General features: G+C 34.5%; 1 protein-coding gene across 6 annotated transcripts in view; it reads left to right on the forward strand.

The window, feature by feature from the left end:
* The window catches only part of SHOC2 (SHOC2 leucine rich repeat scaffold protein), a 108,191-nt gene extending 92,538 nt beyond the window's left edge, over positions 1-15,653 (forward strand). For all 6 annotated transcript variants that reach the window (XM_015082948.3, XM_027063049.2, XM_027063048.2 and 3 more), the window contains 5 exons: positions 3,614-3,802; positions 7,643-7,765; positions 10,967-11,104; positions 11,433-11,550; positions 13,561-15,653. In XM_015082948.3, the coding sequence (XP_014938434.1) occupies positions 3,614-3,802; positions 7,643-7,765; positions 10,967-11,104; positions 11,433-11,550; positions 13,561-13,769 (777 nt within the window). In that variant the 3' untranslated portion in view covers positions 13,770-15,653. The remainder of the gene's footprint in view (positions 1-3,613; positions 3,803-7,642; positions 7,766-10,966; positions 11,105-11,432; positions 11,551-13,560) is intronic.
* The last annotated feature ends 3,603 nt before the right edge of the window (positions 15,654-19,256 follow it).

The following is a 19,256-nucleotide window of genomic DNA, read 5'->3' on the forward strand; positions in this document are numbered from 1 at the left end:
ATAAAAGAATGGAATTATGGACTTAATTGATTGAGCTTTGCAAAAAAGTCTTTTTTTCCTAAGAATTAAAAATGTTTGATATAAGTGACCTTTTAGACTATTTCTAGTTTTCCCGTGTGTGTGTGTGTGTGTGTGTGTGTGTGTGTATTTGAATTTAAAATAAAGGTACTTTGGGGGCGCCTGGGTGGCTCAGTCGGGTAAGTGTCCCAACTTTGCCTCAGGTCACGATCTCACAGTTTGTGACTTTGAGCCCAGCATTGGACCCTGTGCTGACAGCTCAGAGCCTGGAGCCTGCTTTGGATTGTGTGTCCCCCCTCTCTCTCTGCCCCTCCCATGCTGGCGCATGTGCACTTGCTCTCTCTCTGTCTCTCTCTGTCTATTTCTCTCAAAAATAAATAAACGTTAAAAATAAAGTTGCTTTGGGTGGATATTTTCAGATACATACTATGATTTATAACAATTTGAGTACATGAAGCTGTGAGCTTGTAGTGATTAGTTTATAAAATAAATGTATTTAATTGATTTCTTAGGGATACAGAAAAAAGTAGTACCTATTAATTTTGCTTCTGTTATTCTGGCTGTTTGGATTTTTAGAAGACTGATCAGAGTACAAAAATGAGTTTTCCAGGATTGTAGTCTTCTAGGATGGACCAGTTTACTGCCACTGCTGTGTGACAGTATCTCACCCTGCGTTTTAAATAGGATAAGGAATAGAATCCACAGATTGTAGATACAGCCCTAACAGCTAGACTGTCTGGATTTTTGTCTTTCTTTGCTAGCGGTAATTTAGAATGGTAAAAATGGGTGGGGTTCTAATATTTAATATCATCCCCTTTGCTAACAGTAATTAGCACAGTATTTAGACCTTGTTGGGATTCTTTTAGGATGTGAGCTTAAATAAGATTGACTACTTTTACAATGTCTGTAAGACTAAATACAAAGACTGGGTACTTATTAAATTTCAAAAAGTGAGAAAATTTAAAAAATTTTTTTATATCCACTTATATGTGGGGGGAAACTAATAATTATTAGTATCTCTTAGGATACAGACATTGTGCTAAGTAGTTTCACATAAAATATTTGCGACTGAAATTAGTCAAGATTTATTTTTGATAAGAGAATTATAAAGAGAACAGCTCTCTTCAGTCTTGCTGTGGAAGAAGTGGTGTGTGTGTGTGTGTGCACATGTATTTAAACTGGCCTGTTTTCAGATAGAGAAGCTCTGGGGAAAATCCTTGACTGGCCTTGTCCAAATCTGGGAAAGCATTAAGTCTCAAATAAGTACTTAAAAAAAGTGGTCTGTGTGCTTTGGAAGCAGCATATTCCTAATGCAAATATGTAATTATCTGCATTTATAATGAGCACAGTAAGGAAAACAATAAAATCCATTAGACAGCATTTACTAGACATTCAAGCTGGGTTAGGCATGTAAAATCAGGAAAGTGGTTTTCAGTTGGGGCTCATGGCTGAAATCAGAGCCAGCAAAATGACTATATACTTTTCCATTTGATGACTGTCTGAAAATAGACTAGTTTTAATGTGGACACAAACACATAAAAAGGAATGTAATAAATTCAAGCACATGAGCTTAAGGTGTAAGGCTAGGAGCTCTACATGGATTATCCCATTCAATTCTTCACTATAATTGTACTAATTATTGGGGTATTATCAGCTAGGAAGGGTAATTAGACTTAAGGAGAGTTAGGTTTTTGGCCAAATTTGTTACCTTAAATATTTTTCTGGGAGTACTGTGAGATACATATTGATTGTCTAATTCACTAAAAGTTACAAAACTGGTAAGTGGAAGTCCTAAGTGGGGCTCCACATGTGTCTGACTTTAAAACAATGGTGAGCAACTGCAAAGCTTCATCATATGACCTAGGAATGAAAGGTTGGAGACCTGCCTTCTTGTTGCCACTTTTTAGATACCCTCAGTTGTTTGCAAAGAATGTCCATAAAGTTAGCTGTAAGAATAATAAAAATAACATTTTTGCCATGAGACTCAAAACTTTGTGCATTGTTTCTGTAAAGTAGGATGTAGACATTTTTCTTGAATTGACTGCCATGCGGTTTTCTCACCACTCTCACCTGAGCTCTTCCTTTTATCTGTGCACATCAGTAGACAAATGTTGAAAGCTTCTTAACGTTAAGAATAAAGAGCAAGTTTCAGTTCACCATATAATTATACCTTCAATTACATAGTTATTTCATTCCTTCGGCTGGCCTTGCAAATCAGCTGACACTTCAGGTACTAAGTCTTCAGTTTTCTCATGGTATACAGCTGGTATTTGAGCACTATTTAAAATAACACACCTCACATGGTTTGTTTCTTCCCTGCTTTCACTGTTTCTTCTACTTCTGAATATTTAAATTTTTTCCATCCTTCAAGATGTCAGTCTCTTCCTGCTTTTCCAGTTATTCCAGTATTCCTTCTTTTCTTTAAATTTAAATAGAGAAGGGACTTACAATTTAAGCACTTATTATATACTAGAGATTGTAAAGCTATGTATTTTATCTCTTTAAAGTGTCTCCACTACAACTTATAAAATAAGGCATCATCATTTTACAAAGGAATTAATTAAGGTTTGGAGAAATATTTTGCCCAAAGTCACAAGCTACTGAAAGATAGAGCCAGAATTCAGAGCTATTTTATAGCCTATACCAGTGTTTCTCAAATATTAATGGGGCTACAAATCACTTGGGAATCTCGTTAAGATTCATATCGATTCTGTAGGAGTGGGACCTAAGAGTCTAGATTTCTAACAAGCTAATGCTACTTTTCTTTCAAACATACTTTGAGTAACAAGAGTCAATTACATGTAATTTATTATTGATTATACAGTTATGTATTATTTTTTTACTATCCGTGTGCTTTATTTCTCTAAATAGGGTTTAGTCTTTTTAATGGCAGAGATTGTTTTGTAATACCTGAACACCTCACACTGTGGTTACATGGTAGGAGGCTGAAGTAAGGGGATATGGGGCTATTCTGTGCAGTAAACACTGGATTGATAGATGGATATTTCCCTCTGAAATTTTCCCATATGGACAAACAATATTATGTATATCAGGAAGTGTTATCTTCTGAATCGAATATTCCTTAGAGGAGCCATTAAATTACTGCATAACAGCTTACTCTGAGCCAGGTATTATGTTAATAATAATTTAGAGGATAATTAACTCAGACCTGAATAGGTTTGGTCACATAGCAAGTGGCAGGGCTGGGACTCAGACCCAGGACTGTCGGATGCCAAAGATTCTGCTCTGCAAATTTCTTAAACTGGACGCTCAGGAGATAACCTCTTACAGACATATTTTCTTCATTGAGTGTTTTAAATAAGCTGAAGCCAATGAATAAAAATCAGAGTTTATATGAGTTTTCTGTTCTTTGTAAAATCTGAAAATCTGACTGTTGGCTTCACATTCCTATAAGGCAACAATTAGCTAGAGCTGAGTAGTGACTGCTCTATATGAGGCATTACAGAGCCATCCCAACCAGTCTCTGTCATTTGTTACCTGTAAGGCCCTTTGAGGCATTTGTGACTGTTGCTCTGTACTCTGAAGTAAATCTTGTTACAGTTCTGATTCCTATGTTTATTTTATTTGTTTACAGAGTCTTCTATCAAGTCTTGTGAAACTGAACAGTTTGACCTTAGCTAGAAATTGCTTCCAGTTATATCCAGTAGGTGGTCCATCTCAGTTTTCCACCATCTATTCCCTCAACATGGAACACAATCGAATCAATAAAATCCCATTTGGAATTTTCTCCAGAGCAAAAGTATTAAGTAAGCTAAATATGAAGGTAAGCCTCTGTTTGTATTGAGGGGGAACAATTTGCTCCTATTACTAGTACTTCTATTAATATTGGCATTTTCTCTATCAGTGTGGAGAATAGGTACTTGTGTTTTGCTGATGGGGTCTAAACTGATAATGATAGTTCAGGGCAATTTGTATTAGATAACAAATATTTTAGCATTTTGTCCTAAAGAAATAATCATGAATGTCCATAAAAGCACAGTTGTAGGGATATTTATTGTAGAGCTTTCTATTTAACTGTTTAATTGGTACCAACTTAGTAAGGATTTCATTTTTTAAAACTCCTATATCTTCAGTGGAATTCTCTGAAGTCATTAAAAATAATACTCTAGTTAAGGAGAATATTAAATGCCAGTTGAAACATTCTCAGTTTATTAACTAGAAAAAAGTTACAGCATGCAAGACTTTCCACAGTTTTTAAAAACTATTCTTAATGTTCATAATTAAATACTAGATATCTGTAGATTTATATGTATACATATAACCAACATTTATCAAAATGTTTATTTTTGGATATCAGAACTATGGATGGTCTTTTTTATTGAGGAATAACTGACATTGTATTTCAGTTGTACAACATAATGGTTCAATATTTGTATGTTGGGAAATGATCATCACAATAAGTCTACTTAGCACTGATCGCCATACATACTTACAGAATTTTTTTTTCTTGTGATGAGAACTTCTAAGATTTAGTCTCTTAACAACTTTCAGATATGTAATACAGTATTATTAACTGTAGCTGCCATGCTGTATCTGACAGCGTCATGACTTATTTTGACTCTGTTCACCTAGTTTTCCCACCTAACCTTCACCTCTGACAACCATCAATATGTTCTTTTTATTTTTGAGTTTGGTGTTTTGTTTTGTTTTGATTCTGCATAAGTGAGATCATATGGTACCTGTCTTTCTCCATCTGATTTACTTCACTGAACATGATGCTCTCAAGGTCCATTCATGTTGTCACAAATGACAAGATTTTTTATGGCTGAATACTGTGTGTGTGTGTGTGTGTGTGTGTACTGAAACTTCTTTATTCATTCATCTGCGAACACTTAGGTTGCTTCCGTATCTTGGCTATCGTAAATAATGCTGCAATGAACAGGGGGATGCATATGTCTTTTTGAGTTAATGTTGTCATTTCCTTCAGATAAATACCAAGAAGTGGGATTGGGGGATTATATGGTAATTCTACTTTTGATTTTTTGAGGAACCTCCATACCATTTTCCATAGTTGCTGCACCCATTTACATTCCTACCAACAGTGCACAAAGGTTCTCTTATTTTTCTTATCTTCACCAATACTTGTTGTTTCTTGTCTTTTTGCTAACAACCATTCTGATAGGTGTGAGATGGTATCTCATTGTGGTTTTGATTTGCATTTTCCTGATGACTAGTGATGTTGAACATCTTTTCATGTACCTGTTGGCCATCTGTATGTCTTTGGGAAAATGTCTATCCACATCTGCTGCCTATTTTTTAATCGGATTGTTCTTTTGCTATTGAGTTACAGGGATTCTTCATATATTTTGGATGTTAACCCCTTATGAGATACATTACTTGGAAGTATTTTCTTTTGATGGGTGATCTTTAGTTTCTTTTTGCTTATCTACATTCTCTACAGTGAATATGTTTCACATTTATAATAAAAAAGGAGGAACGAAATGAAACCTGATTTTTCCAATGATTTAATTTATAGTGAATAAACTTTAGGCTGAGAGGTGATAAATAAATTGGCCATATAGCTAATTTATGGCTGAAGTGTAGGAATCCAGGAGACCTAGATTTCCTGCTTCCAGGTGTAAGTGTTCTTTCTGTTGTATCTTACTACATTCTTTTATCTTTGGTGAACTATTTCAGCATAATTGTGGTTCTTTAAACTGTAGTCTAAATGTACAATTTATTGATTCTATCTATACTTGTTCATACATATTTATTATTCTTTAGAAGTATATAAGTGAACTAGTGGAAATTCAAGATAATCTTATAATCTTAAGCAGGTATAAAATGTATTGTTCATCATTTCAGTTACATAAGATTTACCAGTGGTAATGGTATTAATTCTGAATGGTCAGTTTAATAAGAGGCTTAGAACAGCAGCAGTCCAGGTGTTCATTGGCTTTTGCATTTGGTGATACATTTTTATAGATATGACATTATTGTACTGTTAGGAAGGCTTGTTGTTTTCAGTGAAATAAAAGTTTGAGCAGATCTTTGCCTTAATTTTTCTTCAATATGACAAATGTTTAATAAAACTTTTTTGAAAGAAGTCAAAATGAAACCTGACATTTTCCTCCTCATATAAGCACCAGTAGTAAATTTTTTTTAATGAAAATGCCTTATACAATTAATTATCAGTAGTTAATAAGTTTAATTGTTACAGTGGGGGCACCTGGATGGCTCTCAGTCGGTTTAGCATATGACTTCAGTTCAGGTTATGATCTCATGTTCGTGGCTTTGAGCCTTGCGTCATGCTCTGTGCTGACAGCTCAGAGCCTGGAGCCTGCTTCGGATTTTGTCTCTTTCTCTGCCCCTCTCCCACTGGCACTCCGTGTCTGTCTGTCTGTCTGTCTGTCTGTCTCTCTCTGTCTCTCTCTCTCTCTCTCAAAAATAAGCATTAAAAAATTTGTTTAATGTTATACTGAATAGGTAATAAATATAAATATTATAATAAAATAAAAACTTGGTTTCAAATGGATGTTTGCTACTTTAGATTTATGGATGGTTTTGTGTAAAATGAGACAAGTAATCCATGTATATTGCAGAAAAAATTTAAAATACAGATTAACAAAAAGGACATAAAATAATCCTACCACTGAGAGGTAGCATCACTGTTAACACATTAGTGAACATCAGGGTACTGATGGTCCTCTTTTGATACCAAAAGTCCCAACAAAAACAGTGTGGTAAGAGTTATTGATGAAGATGTGTTTAGACATAGACATGAAGAAGCAAGAAGAAAAATAGTGAATCACTGGCATATATTTCACTTTTTTCTGGATATAGCAATATCTACTTTTTTTTTTTAATGTCTATTTTTGAGAAAGCACCAGCAGGGGAGGGGCAGAGAGAGAGGGGGACAGAGTTCGAAGTGGGCTCTGCAATGACAGCAGTGAGCCCAATGCAGGGCTCAAACACATGAACCATGAGATCATGACTTGAGCCAAAGTTAGACGCTCAACTGACTGAACCACCCAGGCATCCCTATATATATCTCATTTTTAAACAAAATTAGTATCCTACTGTTTCATCATCTGTTTTTATTATTCACTGAAAAATGTATTTTTACCATCTCTTATATGGATTTTTAAAGTATAATTGTGGATACTTCCAATTAGTGTTTTAATGATTTAATTTGCTGTCTTCTTTAGACTTTTTTCTCTCCTATTTATTGCTCAGTATTTCTAGAATAGCTGAGCTTATTTGGTTTCCTCATGGGCTATAATTAGATGTTTCTTCTTCTATTGTGCTCATGACCATCCACATTTTATTCCATGATTGCTGTATATTATTGTGAAATGGGGAAAACCTGGATTTCACTGGAACCTTTGACATCTCAGTGTTAGGTCTGTATAGTCTATTTTTCCATATCCAATACTGATAATCACATAAGGAACAAGCTTCCAGTTCAAAATAAAAACCTAATTACTGTCTGAAAAACTTTGGAGGCTTATATTTTTTGTTGCTTTTAAATTTCTTTATTTGGATATCAAAAAGGGGAATAAAGTTTTGTGTTTAAGCATTCTCTTTCCATAGGGAGGTATATATATGGAGCTTAGTTTTTGTGGTTCTACCTTGGTTACTTTTTTTTTTTTGTCTTTGCCAGGACAATCAGTTGACATCACTTCCCTTGGATTTTGGAACTTGGACCAGTATGGTAGAATTGAATTTAGCCACTAATCAGCTCACAAAGATTCCTGAGGATGTGTCTGGTCTTGTTTCTCTTGAGGTGAGTATAAAAGAGCCATTTATTTAGAAATCCTTAAACCTTCGGCAGTTACCTCACTTACAAACTTTCCAGTTTAAATAAGCAATTTCTTTGGGAGAAGATCATATGTAAAAATATTAGAGCTCTCTTAAACCTACAACTCCATTAGCTTGATGAAGTGTGAACATAATCTGGGCTCCATGCTTCTGAATTACTCTTGTCCACTAAAAGTTGGTAGGTTTGAATGCTATAAGGTGTCTTTGAAAGAAAAGGTCTCTAAAATTTAGCATATTTTAGAACATATTTTTTCCCTTAACTGTGTTCAAGAATCCTGCACTCCTGGATAGGAAGAACAAATATTGTTAAAATGTCAATACTACCCAAAGCAATCTACATATTCAGTGCAATCCCTATCAAAGTAACACCAGCATTCTTCACAGAGCTAGAACAAATAATCCTAAGATTTGTGTGGAACCAGAAAAGACCCCGAATAGCCAAAGCAATCTTGAAAAAGAAAACCAAAGCAGGAGGCATCACAATCCCGACTTCAATCTATACTACAAAGCTTAATCATCAAGGCAGTATGGTATTGGCACAAGAACAGACACTCAGATCAATGGATCAGAAGAGAGAACCCAGAAATGGACCCACAAACGTATGGCCAACTAATCTTTGACAAAGCAGAAGAGAATATCCAATGGAATAAAGACAGTCTCTTCAGCAAGTGGTGCTGGGAAAACTGGACAGCGACATGCAGAAGAATGAACCTGGACCACTTTCTTACACCATACACAAAAATAAACTCAAAATGGATGAAAGACCTCAATGTAAGACAGGAAGCTATCAAAATCCTCAAGGAGAAAGCAGGCAAAAACCTCTTTGATCTTGCCCACAGCAACTTCTTACTCAACACATCTCTGGAGGCAAGGGAAACAAAAGCAAAAATGAACTACTGGGACCTCATCAAACTAAAAAGCTTCTGCACAGCAAAGGAAACAGTCAGCAAAACTAAAAGGCAGCCGACGGAATGGGAGAAGATATTTGCAAATGACATATCAGATAAAGGGTTAGTATCCAAAATTTATACAGAACTTCTCAAACTCAACACCCAAAAAACAAATAATCCAGTGAAGAAATGGGCAAAAGACATGAATAGACACTTCTCCAAGGAAGACATCCAGGTGGCCAACCAACACATGAAAAAACGCTCACCATCACTCATCATCAGGGAAATACAAATCAAAACCACAATGAGATACCACCTTACACCTGTCAGAATGGCTAACATTAACAACTCAGGCAGCAACAGCGGCACTATCGACAATAGCCAAAGTATGGAAAGACCCCAAACGTCCATCGATGGATGAATGGATAAAGAAGATGTGGAGTGTGTGTGTGTGTGTGTGTGTGTGTGTGTGTGTGTGTGTGTGTGTATATGTGTGTATGATGGAGTATTGGCAATCAAAAAGAATAAAATCTTGCCATTTGCAACTACATGGATGGAACTGGAGGGTATTGTGCTAAGTGAAATTAGAGAAAGACAAAAATCGTATGACTTCACTCATATGAGGACCTTAAGAAACAAAACAGATGAACATAAGGGAAGGGAAACAAAAATAATATAAAAACAGGGAGGGGGACAAAACAGAAGAGACTCATGAATATAGAGAACAAACAGAGTTGCTGGAGGGGTTGTGGGAGGGGGGGGATGGGCTAAATGGGTAAGAAATCTACTCCTGAAATCATTGTTTCACTATATCCGAACTAATTTGGATGTAAATTTTAAAAAATAAAATTATTAAACAAAAAAACCCACACAAAACCAAAAAAAAAAAAAAAAAAAAAAGAAAGAATCCTGTACTGTTGTCTACCAAAATAATTCTAGATTCCTCAGACTGGCATTGAGAACCTTTCATACGATTCTGGCCCACTTTTACATCCTATTTACCCATGTATTCTTTTATTTACTAATTAGACTGTTTTCTTTGTTGGAAATTTGTGCGTGTTTCTAACTCTGCACATTTAGTCTTACTGTTCCCAATATCTAGAATGCCCTCCCCTCATCCCTTTAATTTTTTCTTTTAAAAATTTTTTCCATAATTAAAAGATTCATCTTAATGTTCTCTTTAGTCAAGGATGATTTCTCCTGCTTCTGAGTCCCTAGAATTTTCATCCTTTTGATGAAAAAGCTTACTAATAGTAAAATATTTTTTAAAAGTTTCCTCTGTATCCATGTTTTTAAAAAAAATCTAATTTCTTTTTTTTTAATCATTTTATTTAGTAAGCCAAAACAGTATGGCATAATGGTTAAAAAGCATGAGCTTTGAAGCAAGACAGATCTAGGTACAATTCCACTTTTATCTCTATGGATTTAACTTGCCCAAGCTTCTGTTTCCTCAGCTGTGAAATGAAGAAGATAGTATTTACCTCACAGGCTGTAGTTAGGATTAAATGTGATAACACACATACGCAATGCATTTAGTGCCTTGCAAGTGGTAAACTCAATAAATAATAGCTATTATCATTATTATCATTTTTTGGTCTTATTACATATGTTCATTTTACTATGTATGGTATAACTTTGGGGAAAACAAGTGGGCATAAAATATTAGCCCAAAACCTTATGTAGGTCTTTCCATTCAGTGCTCTTTTCACTGTCCCATACCCAGTATTGTCTCCCTACTTTCTCCACCACCACCACTGTAATTTCTCTAAGAAGAGGAACTATCTTTCTCAACCACTTTTTTCTCTCTTCAGTGTATTACAGGATGGCTTGCAATGTAATAAATATACCATAGCTAATAACTGTAGGGCTTTGAATTAGCAGTTTAGAAATCAGTTGTTAACCACCCTTAAATGATAGTTTGTAAGGGGTTTTGAACAAATAAGTGGCTTCCTATCAGATTCCCATTTGTAATCATTCAGTATCAAAACACCATTAACCATATGAATTTTAGTGCAAGTAGTTAATTTTACATTTTTTTGTAATATGGTTAAAGTTAAACTTTTGCTTTCATTAGCTTTGACTTAAAATCTTTTATTTCCAGTAACTATGGTGGTTTTTTTAAGAATAGTAAATTAAATGTTTTATGTTATATAAATGAACATTACCCTTAATATTCACTGTTTAGAAAATTAGTAGTTTAATAAATTTTAAGCCACACATGGTAATATATAACTCCATTTCTTGAGTTACTAAATACTGTCAATAATTTCTCTTAGGTTCTAATACTGTCAAACAATCTTCTAAAAAAGCTTCCCCATGGTCTTGGAAACCTTAGGAAGTTAAGAGAATTGGATCTAGAAGAGAACAAATTGGAGTCCTTGCCAAATGAAATTGCTTATCTTAAGGATTTACAGGTAAAACATTATCCTGGTGATTTTATAGTTCTATGACTAAAGTTTTTGGGGTGCATTCCAAATTGTGCATTTTTCTTAAGAATTTGATCTAATTCTTGAATTAGAGATTTTTCTGTTGTAGCAGTAAGGCTCAGTTTTATGCTTATGTAGCCTGCTTTTTGCTTCCTAACAAATGATATATTTTGAAAGTAAAATTTATTGAGTGATTCTTACCCAATGTAATTTACCTATTAATTTATCTTATTAGTTTAGTAGATGTATTGTTTTACATTTACATCAGTAGTAAGAAATATATATGTATTTCTCTTTTGTTTTGTTAATCTTTTAGAAATTAGTCTTGACAAACAACCAGTTGACTACCCTTCCTAGAGGCATTGGTCACCTTACCAATCTCACACATCTAGGCCTTGGAGAGAACCTACTTACTCATCTTCCTGAAGAAATTGGTATGAAACTTTTGGATGCTTGACTGTACTTACTAATTTGCTCTTGTATGTTCAAGCAGTGTTTCAGATAGGACAAATCTGTTTTTGTCATTTGATGTTACATCAGAGTCAAGATTTTTTATTTTGTATTTTTATAGAGCACCAGTTCTTAGTTCGTTGGTTGGTTTTGGTGAGATTTCCACATGGGGTATTAGAGTTAATATTTTATTTGAGAATGTTTTAGCATATTTACATTTCCAATAGGTTTAACCTTATTTTAGAAAAGTTATCCTCTTGTTTCCTCTACATTTAAAAATTATATAAACTTGAATTAAATTAGTAATATCCAATGCCAAAAGAACATTTCCTTATGAGGTTTTAGGATATTTGATTAAATTAATATTTGACAGTACTTTCAAATTTTCTAAGTGTTCATATCCATTATTTCATATAATCAATGTGCTACCTTGAATTTTAGGCAATTCAAGTTGTAACCCCATTTTACAAAGAGAATCGATTGAGGTCACATTATAGTTCTTAAATTAGTAGTTTCACGCGTCATTTTCTTGCATATATACCATGCTGTTTCAGATGCTTTTTAGAATAGTGATTAAGAATGAGTTTGGAATTGGGGTGCCTGGGTGGCTCAGCTGGTTAAGTGTCTGACTCTTGATTTCAGCTCAGGCCATGATCCTCATGGTTGTGAGATCGAGCTCCATGTTGGGCTCCACTCAGGGTGTGGAGCCTGCTTAAGATTCTCTGTCCCCCTCTTCCTCTACTTGTGTGTGCACATGCTAGCTCGCTCGCTCTCTCCCTGTCTCCCCCCACCCCCAGTCTCTCTCTCTCAAAAATAATGATTTTGAAGTTATAATGTAATTATACTTCAATTAAAAAAAAAGAAGTAAAATAGACAATTCAAAATCTGGCCGTGCTGCTCATTGGCTTTATGGCTTTGGATAAACCATAAGCCTTTAGGTTTTCTACTTGTGCAAAGGAAGGATGATAATAGTAACTTCTCATAGGGTTGCTCTGAATATTAAGTAAAATCTTAAATGTGAATATCCATTACCTGGTAGCCATTATTTTCATTAGTCTTCTGCATACAGCTATCAAATATTACAGATTTTGAAGTTTAAAAATTAGAAAACACTGGAGGTGACTTCATTTTTAGTATGTTTATTCATCTAGCCTCATGTGATTGCAGGAGACATTTGCCTACAAAGTGTGAATATCCTAAGAGAGTCTAAGATAAATTTTTCAAAGATTACATAAGTTGATTTTTGGCTTCTTGCCATATATGTAATAACCTCTCTTTGTGAAGGATTTATATACCCAGTAACAAAAATCTTTCCACATGATAAATTTATTAGTAAAAGAGATTATCACAGTATCTATAATAGGAAAGTGATGATAAGCACTGATTTACAATAAACTTACCTCTGGAGTTTTGAAAAAATGCATACCAATGCCAAGTTGTTCTGAACAGAATCCTTGGAGATACAGCATGTGTGTTAAAAAAAAAAAAAAAAATACAAGTTTAAAAACCTACCATAAAGGAAGAAATTCTGGTTTAATTGGTATGGAGTGTGACCTGGATATAAGGGTTCTTTAAATTGGCCCCACTTGATTTGAATATGCAACAAAATCTAAGACCATGGTTATAGAGCTTTAAAACTAAGAGACGAGAGGAAGAGGAAATATGTATTCAGTGTATATAATGCCCACATCATTCCCAATTGAATTTCTAAAATAGTAATGAATTAAAAAAAAATTTTTTTTAATGTTTTCTTATCTGAGAGACAGAGAGCAAGCAGGGAAGGGGCAGAGAGAGAGGGAGACACAGAGTCAGAAGCAGGCTCCAGGCTCTGAGCTGTCAGCATAGAGCCCGACGTGGGGCTCGAACCCACAAACAGTGAGATCATGACCTGAGCCGAAGTCAGATACTTAACCAATTGAGCCACCCACGTGCCCTTAAAATAGTAATGAATTTGTTAAAAAATAGTAATTGATTTTCTTTTTCTTTTTTTACAGGTACACTGGAGAACCTAGAAGAACTGTATTTGAATGACAACCCCAATCTACATAGCCTTCCCTTTGAGCTGGCTCTTTGCAGCAAGCTTTCAATCATGAGTATTGAGAACTGTCCACTCAGTCACCTTCCACCTCAGATTGTTGCTGGGGGTCCTTCTTTTATCATTCAGTTCCTAAAGATGCAGGGTCCATATCGTGCCATGGTCTGATACAAATCTGCTGGTCCCACACACTGTTCAAAAATAGACTGCCATTAATGTTTCATATCTATATCTGTATCTATTTATGTAGATATCGATATATTTGGCAGATTTATAAAGACTGCATTATGTGTTTCTGCTAATAGAGGAATCATAGCCATTTAGATTTTTTTTTTTAATTCTGTACAAAAGGCTTATATAAGTTTTCTTTGCTGAACTTGATGGATGTTTTTCTGTTGTGTAATATGATAATGCCAGTTTGCTTAAAACATTTGCCAACAAATTATGAAGTTATTAAATTTAAGGGCCAGAGGTAGTATAGTTACATATACTTTCTCTTAGCAAAAATAATGGACAGTTTTGTTGCAACTTTTTGTATACATTTTCCCCTTACCAATTGTCAGATCATTATAGTATTATAGGCCCTAAAAGTAGAATTTTTCTTTAACTTATTTTGAAATTTGAGATTTAAATTTTATATATTGTTTACAGTCAGAGTAAATCACTGGATTTTTTGTTGTTGTTGTTTGATTTGCTCTGTTTTAATCAGTGAAATCTAGTTTATATCCTCTGCTAAAGAATTTGCATCAGCTGGTTTAAATATTAAAAGATATTTGCTTGTTGAAACAACTGGCAAGTGAAAAGATACAGTCAAAAATTCTAGAATTCTTTTAATTGTGTTTCTCTGATCAATTGTAAAGCAAAATATCTGAAGTGAGTCTTTAGGTTGGGGGGAGGGTATTGAGACCTTTTCTAGTATAAATAAATATCTTTTCTTAAGTTTGGGGGAACAGAAACTTGTAGTATGAGAGTTTTCACTCCTGAAAGTTGCAGAATGACAAAAACTAACAATAATTTGGCAAAACAAAAACAAACCCTACACACCCATACACACACACATTCTATATATGTATATACAATGCTATATAGATATGTATTTATTATATCATAAACTACAATAGGTAACTTTAAGGATTTCTCCCTAGCCTTGTACAATGAAATGAATGTTTTTCTTTGAACACTGCAATATATGTATGTTTCAAGGTTATTTAACAGTGTACTATGGTTTTATATCTTGACTTGCCTTGTACATCTTTCAGTTCTGGAATATCTGCGTCTAAGCACAATATCTTCACACTGTGCTGTATTGCTGCTGAACTAAATGCACTTTTCCCCACATGTGGGGCACTGGCTTCAAACAATTCAGTTCAGTACCATTGATTTTAATCTCATCTTTCCTTTCTTGGTAGTTGTTAATACAATTATGGAGAACAGGCACATTGTATAGAAGCCATTGACAGTTCAGTGGAAGTTCTGTAAGATGTGCATGTGCTATTTGATACATTTTCTTTTGCTTTACTGCTTTTAAGCCTAGCAGTATTGTAAGTGTGTGCCCCTTATACAGTAATCTTACTTTTGGTAGTGTCAGCCTAAGTCGATTTAATTATTGAAGAGACAGAGCAAGTGCATTCTAGATATCATCCTAGAAAACACTTCCCATATAACGAATATTATGTATAATTAAGTATTGCTGCTTGGTTTTCTTTTTTTTTTTTTTCCCCATTTAGATGGGCATTGTGTTTTGAATAAAACCATTTTTTAATTGAAGCTGTATTAAGGTAGAAATTTGGAATGTTTTGCTTTTTCTGGCACTCAAAATCAAGACTAAGTTTGTGGTTGAACCTGTATTAATAATTGGCAATTTTTTAAGGAACAAGTAAGAAATGGAAGGCAGGTGAAGATATAAAACCCTAGAATGCTTAAATGTGCTGTAAAACTATTGTAGATGTCACTGGATTTTACCAAGTAATATCCTTTCTTCTTTTTTTCCATCTACTGTGGCTTTTCAGTTAAAATTTTGTTTATAAAAGGAATTTGTTTATTACAGCTCTATATACCTGTGTGTATGTGTGGTTTTTTAAAAAATATCATATCCAGGTGTGTTTATGTATAAAGATGATAGAACTTGAACTTTAAAGGCAGTAACCTAATGTTTTTTTTTTTTTTGAGAGAAAAGGTTATTGTTTCTTAAAAATGAAAATAGATTTGATTTTTAAAACATTTTGGTTCCCCTGCTGTCATTTATGTTAGTCTTCAACAGAAAGAAATGCAGAAGGATCACACTCTTAACGTGTACATGTTCTAGGCAAACCATATATAGCTGAGGACTTCTATAAAAAAGTTGTAAGAAGTATAAAACATATGTCCTTTTTAAGGCTGCTACCTTGTAAGAGCCCATGAATTTTGTTACTTCTAACAAGAAACTAAGTGGACTCTAATTGGGATACCCTTATGAAATTGATATTTAATATTTAAATAGTTTAGGGATACTGTTCAATGACTACATATAAGCAAATACTTTTCCTGAAACTGCAGTGGGACTCATTGGCATATCCAAACATTTTTCTTTCTTTTGAAGAAATCAGGTTTAGTCTCTCCATAAGGCTCAGTAAGTCTAAAAAAAGGGGGGGCGGGGTTTAGAATGTTACATTGTAAAAAGTTGCTCTAAACTTTGCTTTTTGTTAATATATAGTAGCAAAACTGCAATGACCATATCAAACAGTACTTTTGTGATAGTTCAGTACTTTTTACTTTTTTTTTTTTTTTCAACTTTTATTTATTTTTGGGACAGAGAGAGACAGAGCATGAACAGGGGAGGGGCAGAGAGAGAGGGAGACACAGAATCGGAAACAGGCTCCAGGCTCTGAGCCATCAGCCCAGAGCCTGACGCGGGGCACGAACCCACGGACCGTGAGATCGTGACCTGGCTGAAGTCGGACGCTTAACCGACTGCGCCACCCAGGCGCCCCAGTTCAGTACTTTTTAAATCCCATATGGTTATTTCATACAAAAACAAGGGGGAGATGCTAAATAATTTATGGACTTGATAGATGCACATGAAAACAGAAGATAGAAACTCTTGGAGGAGAAAATACACTAAACTTTTATTTGTACTTCTATTAAAAGGTGGGTGATAAATTGGAATGGCCTCTAAAAATGTAATTGCATATTTCTAACTTATCTCATTCTAAAGGCTGAATCATTTAAAATGTTTAAATGGTTATACATTACAATTTATATAGTCTTTCTGTGATAACTTTTGTTACAGCTTTTCATATCAGTTACTGCTAAGCCATGCATCTTGAGTCCAAATTTCAGCTTGCAGAATTTATAATTATTTATCAGTAAGAATGGGTTGTGGTTGAAGTGTATAAAATGGAACACTTAGAAATGGGGAGCACTGTTAGTCATTATGTTGGGCCCAACAGCCATGTGTCAGAACTGTCTCTGGAAAACCAGGTTATATGGTTATTCTTGGGTGATCAACACTAGATCCAAACAAATGGCACAGTGTATATAAACAAGCGAATAAATTCCTGAAATGTCCAAATTCAACTAAAACAAACAACTTATAAAGAAAGGTTTCCTTCTGCCTATACCAGAGGGTAAGGATGGCATACAATATATCTTTGCTAAAACTTTCCTCTTGCTGTATTCTTTGGTTTGTTTAGACTTTACAAGCCAATTCGGGCAACTGGAAGACACGTGACAGTGTTTGGTTGACTACCACATCTCTGAGAATTTGAATATGAAAGAATTATGATGTTTATATATAAAAGGATATCTTGAGTGTTCTGTTTAAGAAAGAATTAAGAGAATGTTGTATAAAATAGATATCTGTACTTTGTTATTGACTAGAATGCCTTCTTAACCTGATTAACACTAATTCCAAGGAAACATTTGTGTGTTTATTTTTAACTTTGAAATATAAGTGAAAATGTAAGTTTTTGGAGGAGATTTTTAACTTTTAAAACTGAAGTTGGATCATTATTACCTTTAAACAAACTTTACACACTTGTTAACTATTCCTGCTGACATTCTGTATTGTAGATATAAACTTTTGAATGTAAATACTTGCTAACGGTCAAGACTTCACACTGGATCGTAATTTGTGGTGTTTTAGATTGCGGACTTGTTAAGTTTTGATAGGAGGAAGTATTACTGTCCATACTATGAAGTGTCTGCACCATTCAGAGTAGTGTGGACAGGGCTGTCACATACAGGTTTTGCAGGTTGTGCATTGTGCAACAACACTACACGCTGGTGGATGTAGTCACATCATAGATTTGCAGTTTTTCAGCAGATGGCAGTAAAGTGCCTCATTCTAACAAAATCAGTATATTATGTCAAATTTCTGACAGATGGAAGTAGAGAGTCTAGAGGAAGGAGCGTTTTTTTCACCCTCATTTGCCCAGTGGTACTAAGTGGGCTAGTGAGTCTTTGTGCAGATTATCAGAGCTCCAACAACAATTGTAACAATAATTGAATAATATTTAAGTTACATTATAAGCATTTTATATGTTATAGGTACTAGTAAAAATGCTGTTGATGCTCTTATTTGGAGGGGCACCTTGGTGGCTCAGTCTGTTAAGCGGCCGATTTTGGTTCAGGTCTCGTGAGTTTAAGCCCTGCATCAAGCTCTGCCTGCCTGGGATTCTCTCTCTCCTCTGCGCCCCCTCCTTGAAATAAACAAATAAAAAAATACTCTTAGAAAAGTCTAAGAGGGACTTTATTAATGACCATTATTAATCAGATTTCATATGTTATTACTGGTATTATTTATATGGAGAATTCCAGTGGTCTGATCAGACTTAATATGCAAATAGCATTTGCTTTAGTTGTCTATACCATTTTCTTTAGATAATTTTGTAGAAATTATTCAGTAAGTCTGTCTAGCTAGCACTTAAAACTTGGTATCTACTACTGAAGGGAATATCATGTGTATGGCTCAAATGTTTTTTTTATTTTAATATTTGTCTTTAATAGAAACATATACATAATTTTTGCTTGTTTAGTGTTTTTCTTCTTAGCTCAAAACTCATTAAAAAAATTTTTTTTAACCTTTATTTTCAAGAGACAGAGTGCGAGTGGGGGAGGGGCAGAGAGAGAGAGGGAGACTCAGAATCCAAAGCAGGCTCCAGGCTCTGAGCTGTCCCCTCAGAGCCCTACACAGGGCTCAAACCCACTAACCATGAGATCATCACCTGAGCTGAAGTCAGATGCTTAACTGACTGAGCCAGCCAGGCGCCCCTCAAAACTCATTTTTAACAGTTGTCTTGTGATTGCTAAACAAGAATGTCAACAAAGTATTTTGTATGATGGTGTCCTTTGGTTATATTTTAACTTGCGTGTCAGAACTTGTTTTTAATTAGATACATGATAATTTGCACAGTACAGAGTTTGTAAGATAGGCAGTTACAAGATAGAACATTACAAAAATGATAGTATCTTAAAACCATATTTAACAGTTTTGACTTTTTTTCCTAGTAAAGCTCAGCCTTCCCTTGATGTTTAACAGGTGGTATACCGTGGTGAATACTTAGCTCTTCTGAATTATGTTTCAAGATCGGGAGGTATAAAATAGCGTATAGAAAATGTACTTTCATTTTTTTGTTTTTAAGTTTATTTTTATTTCATTCATTCATTCATTCATTC

Source organism: Acinonyx jubatus, chromosome D2, assembly GCF_027475565.1.
Source record: "Acinonyx jubatus isolate Ajub_Pintada_27869175 chromosome D2, VMU_Ajub_asm_v1.0, whole genome shotgun sequence".
NCBI lineage: Eukaryota > Metazoa > Chordata > Mammalia > Carnivora > Felidae > Acinonyx > Acinonyx jubatus.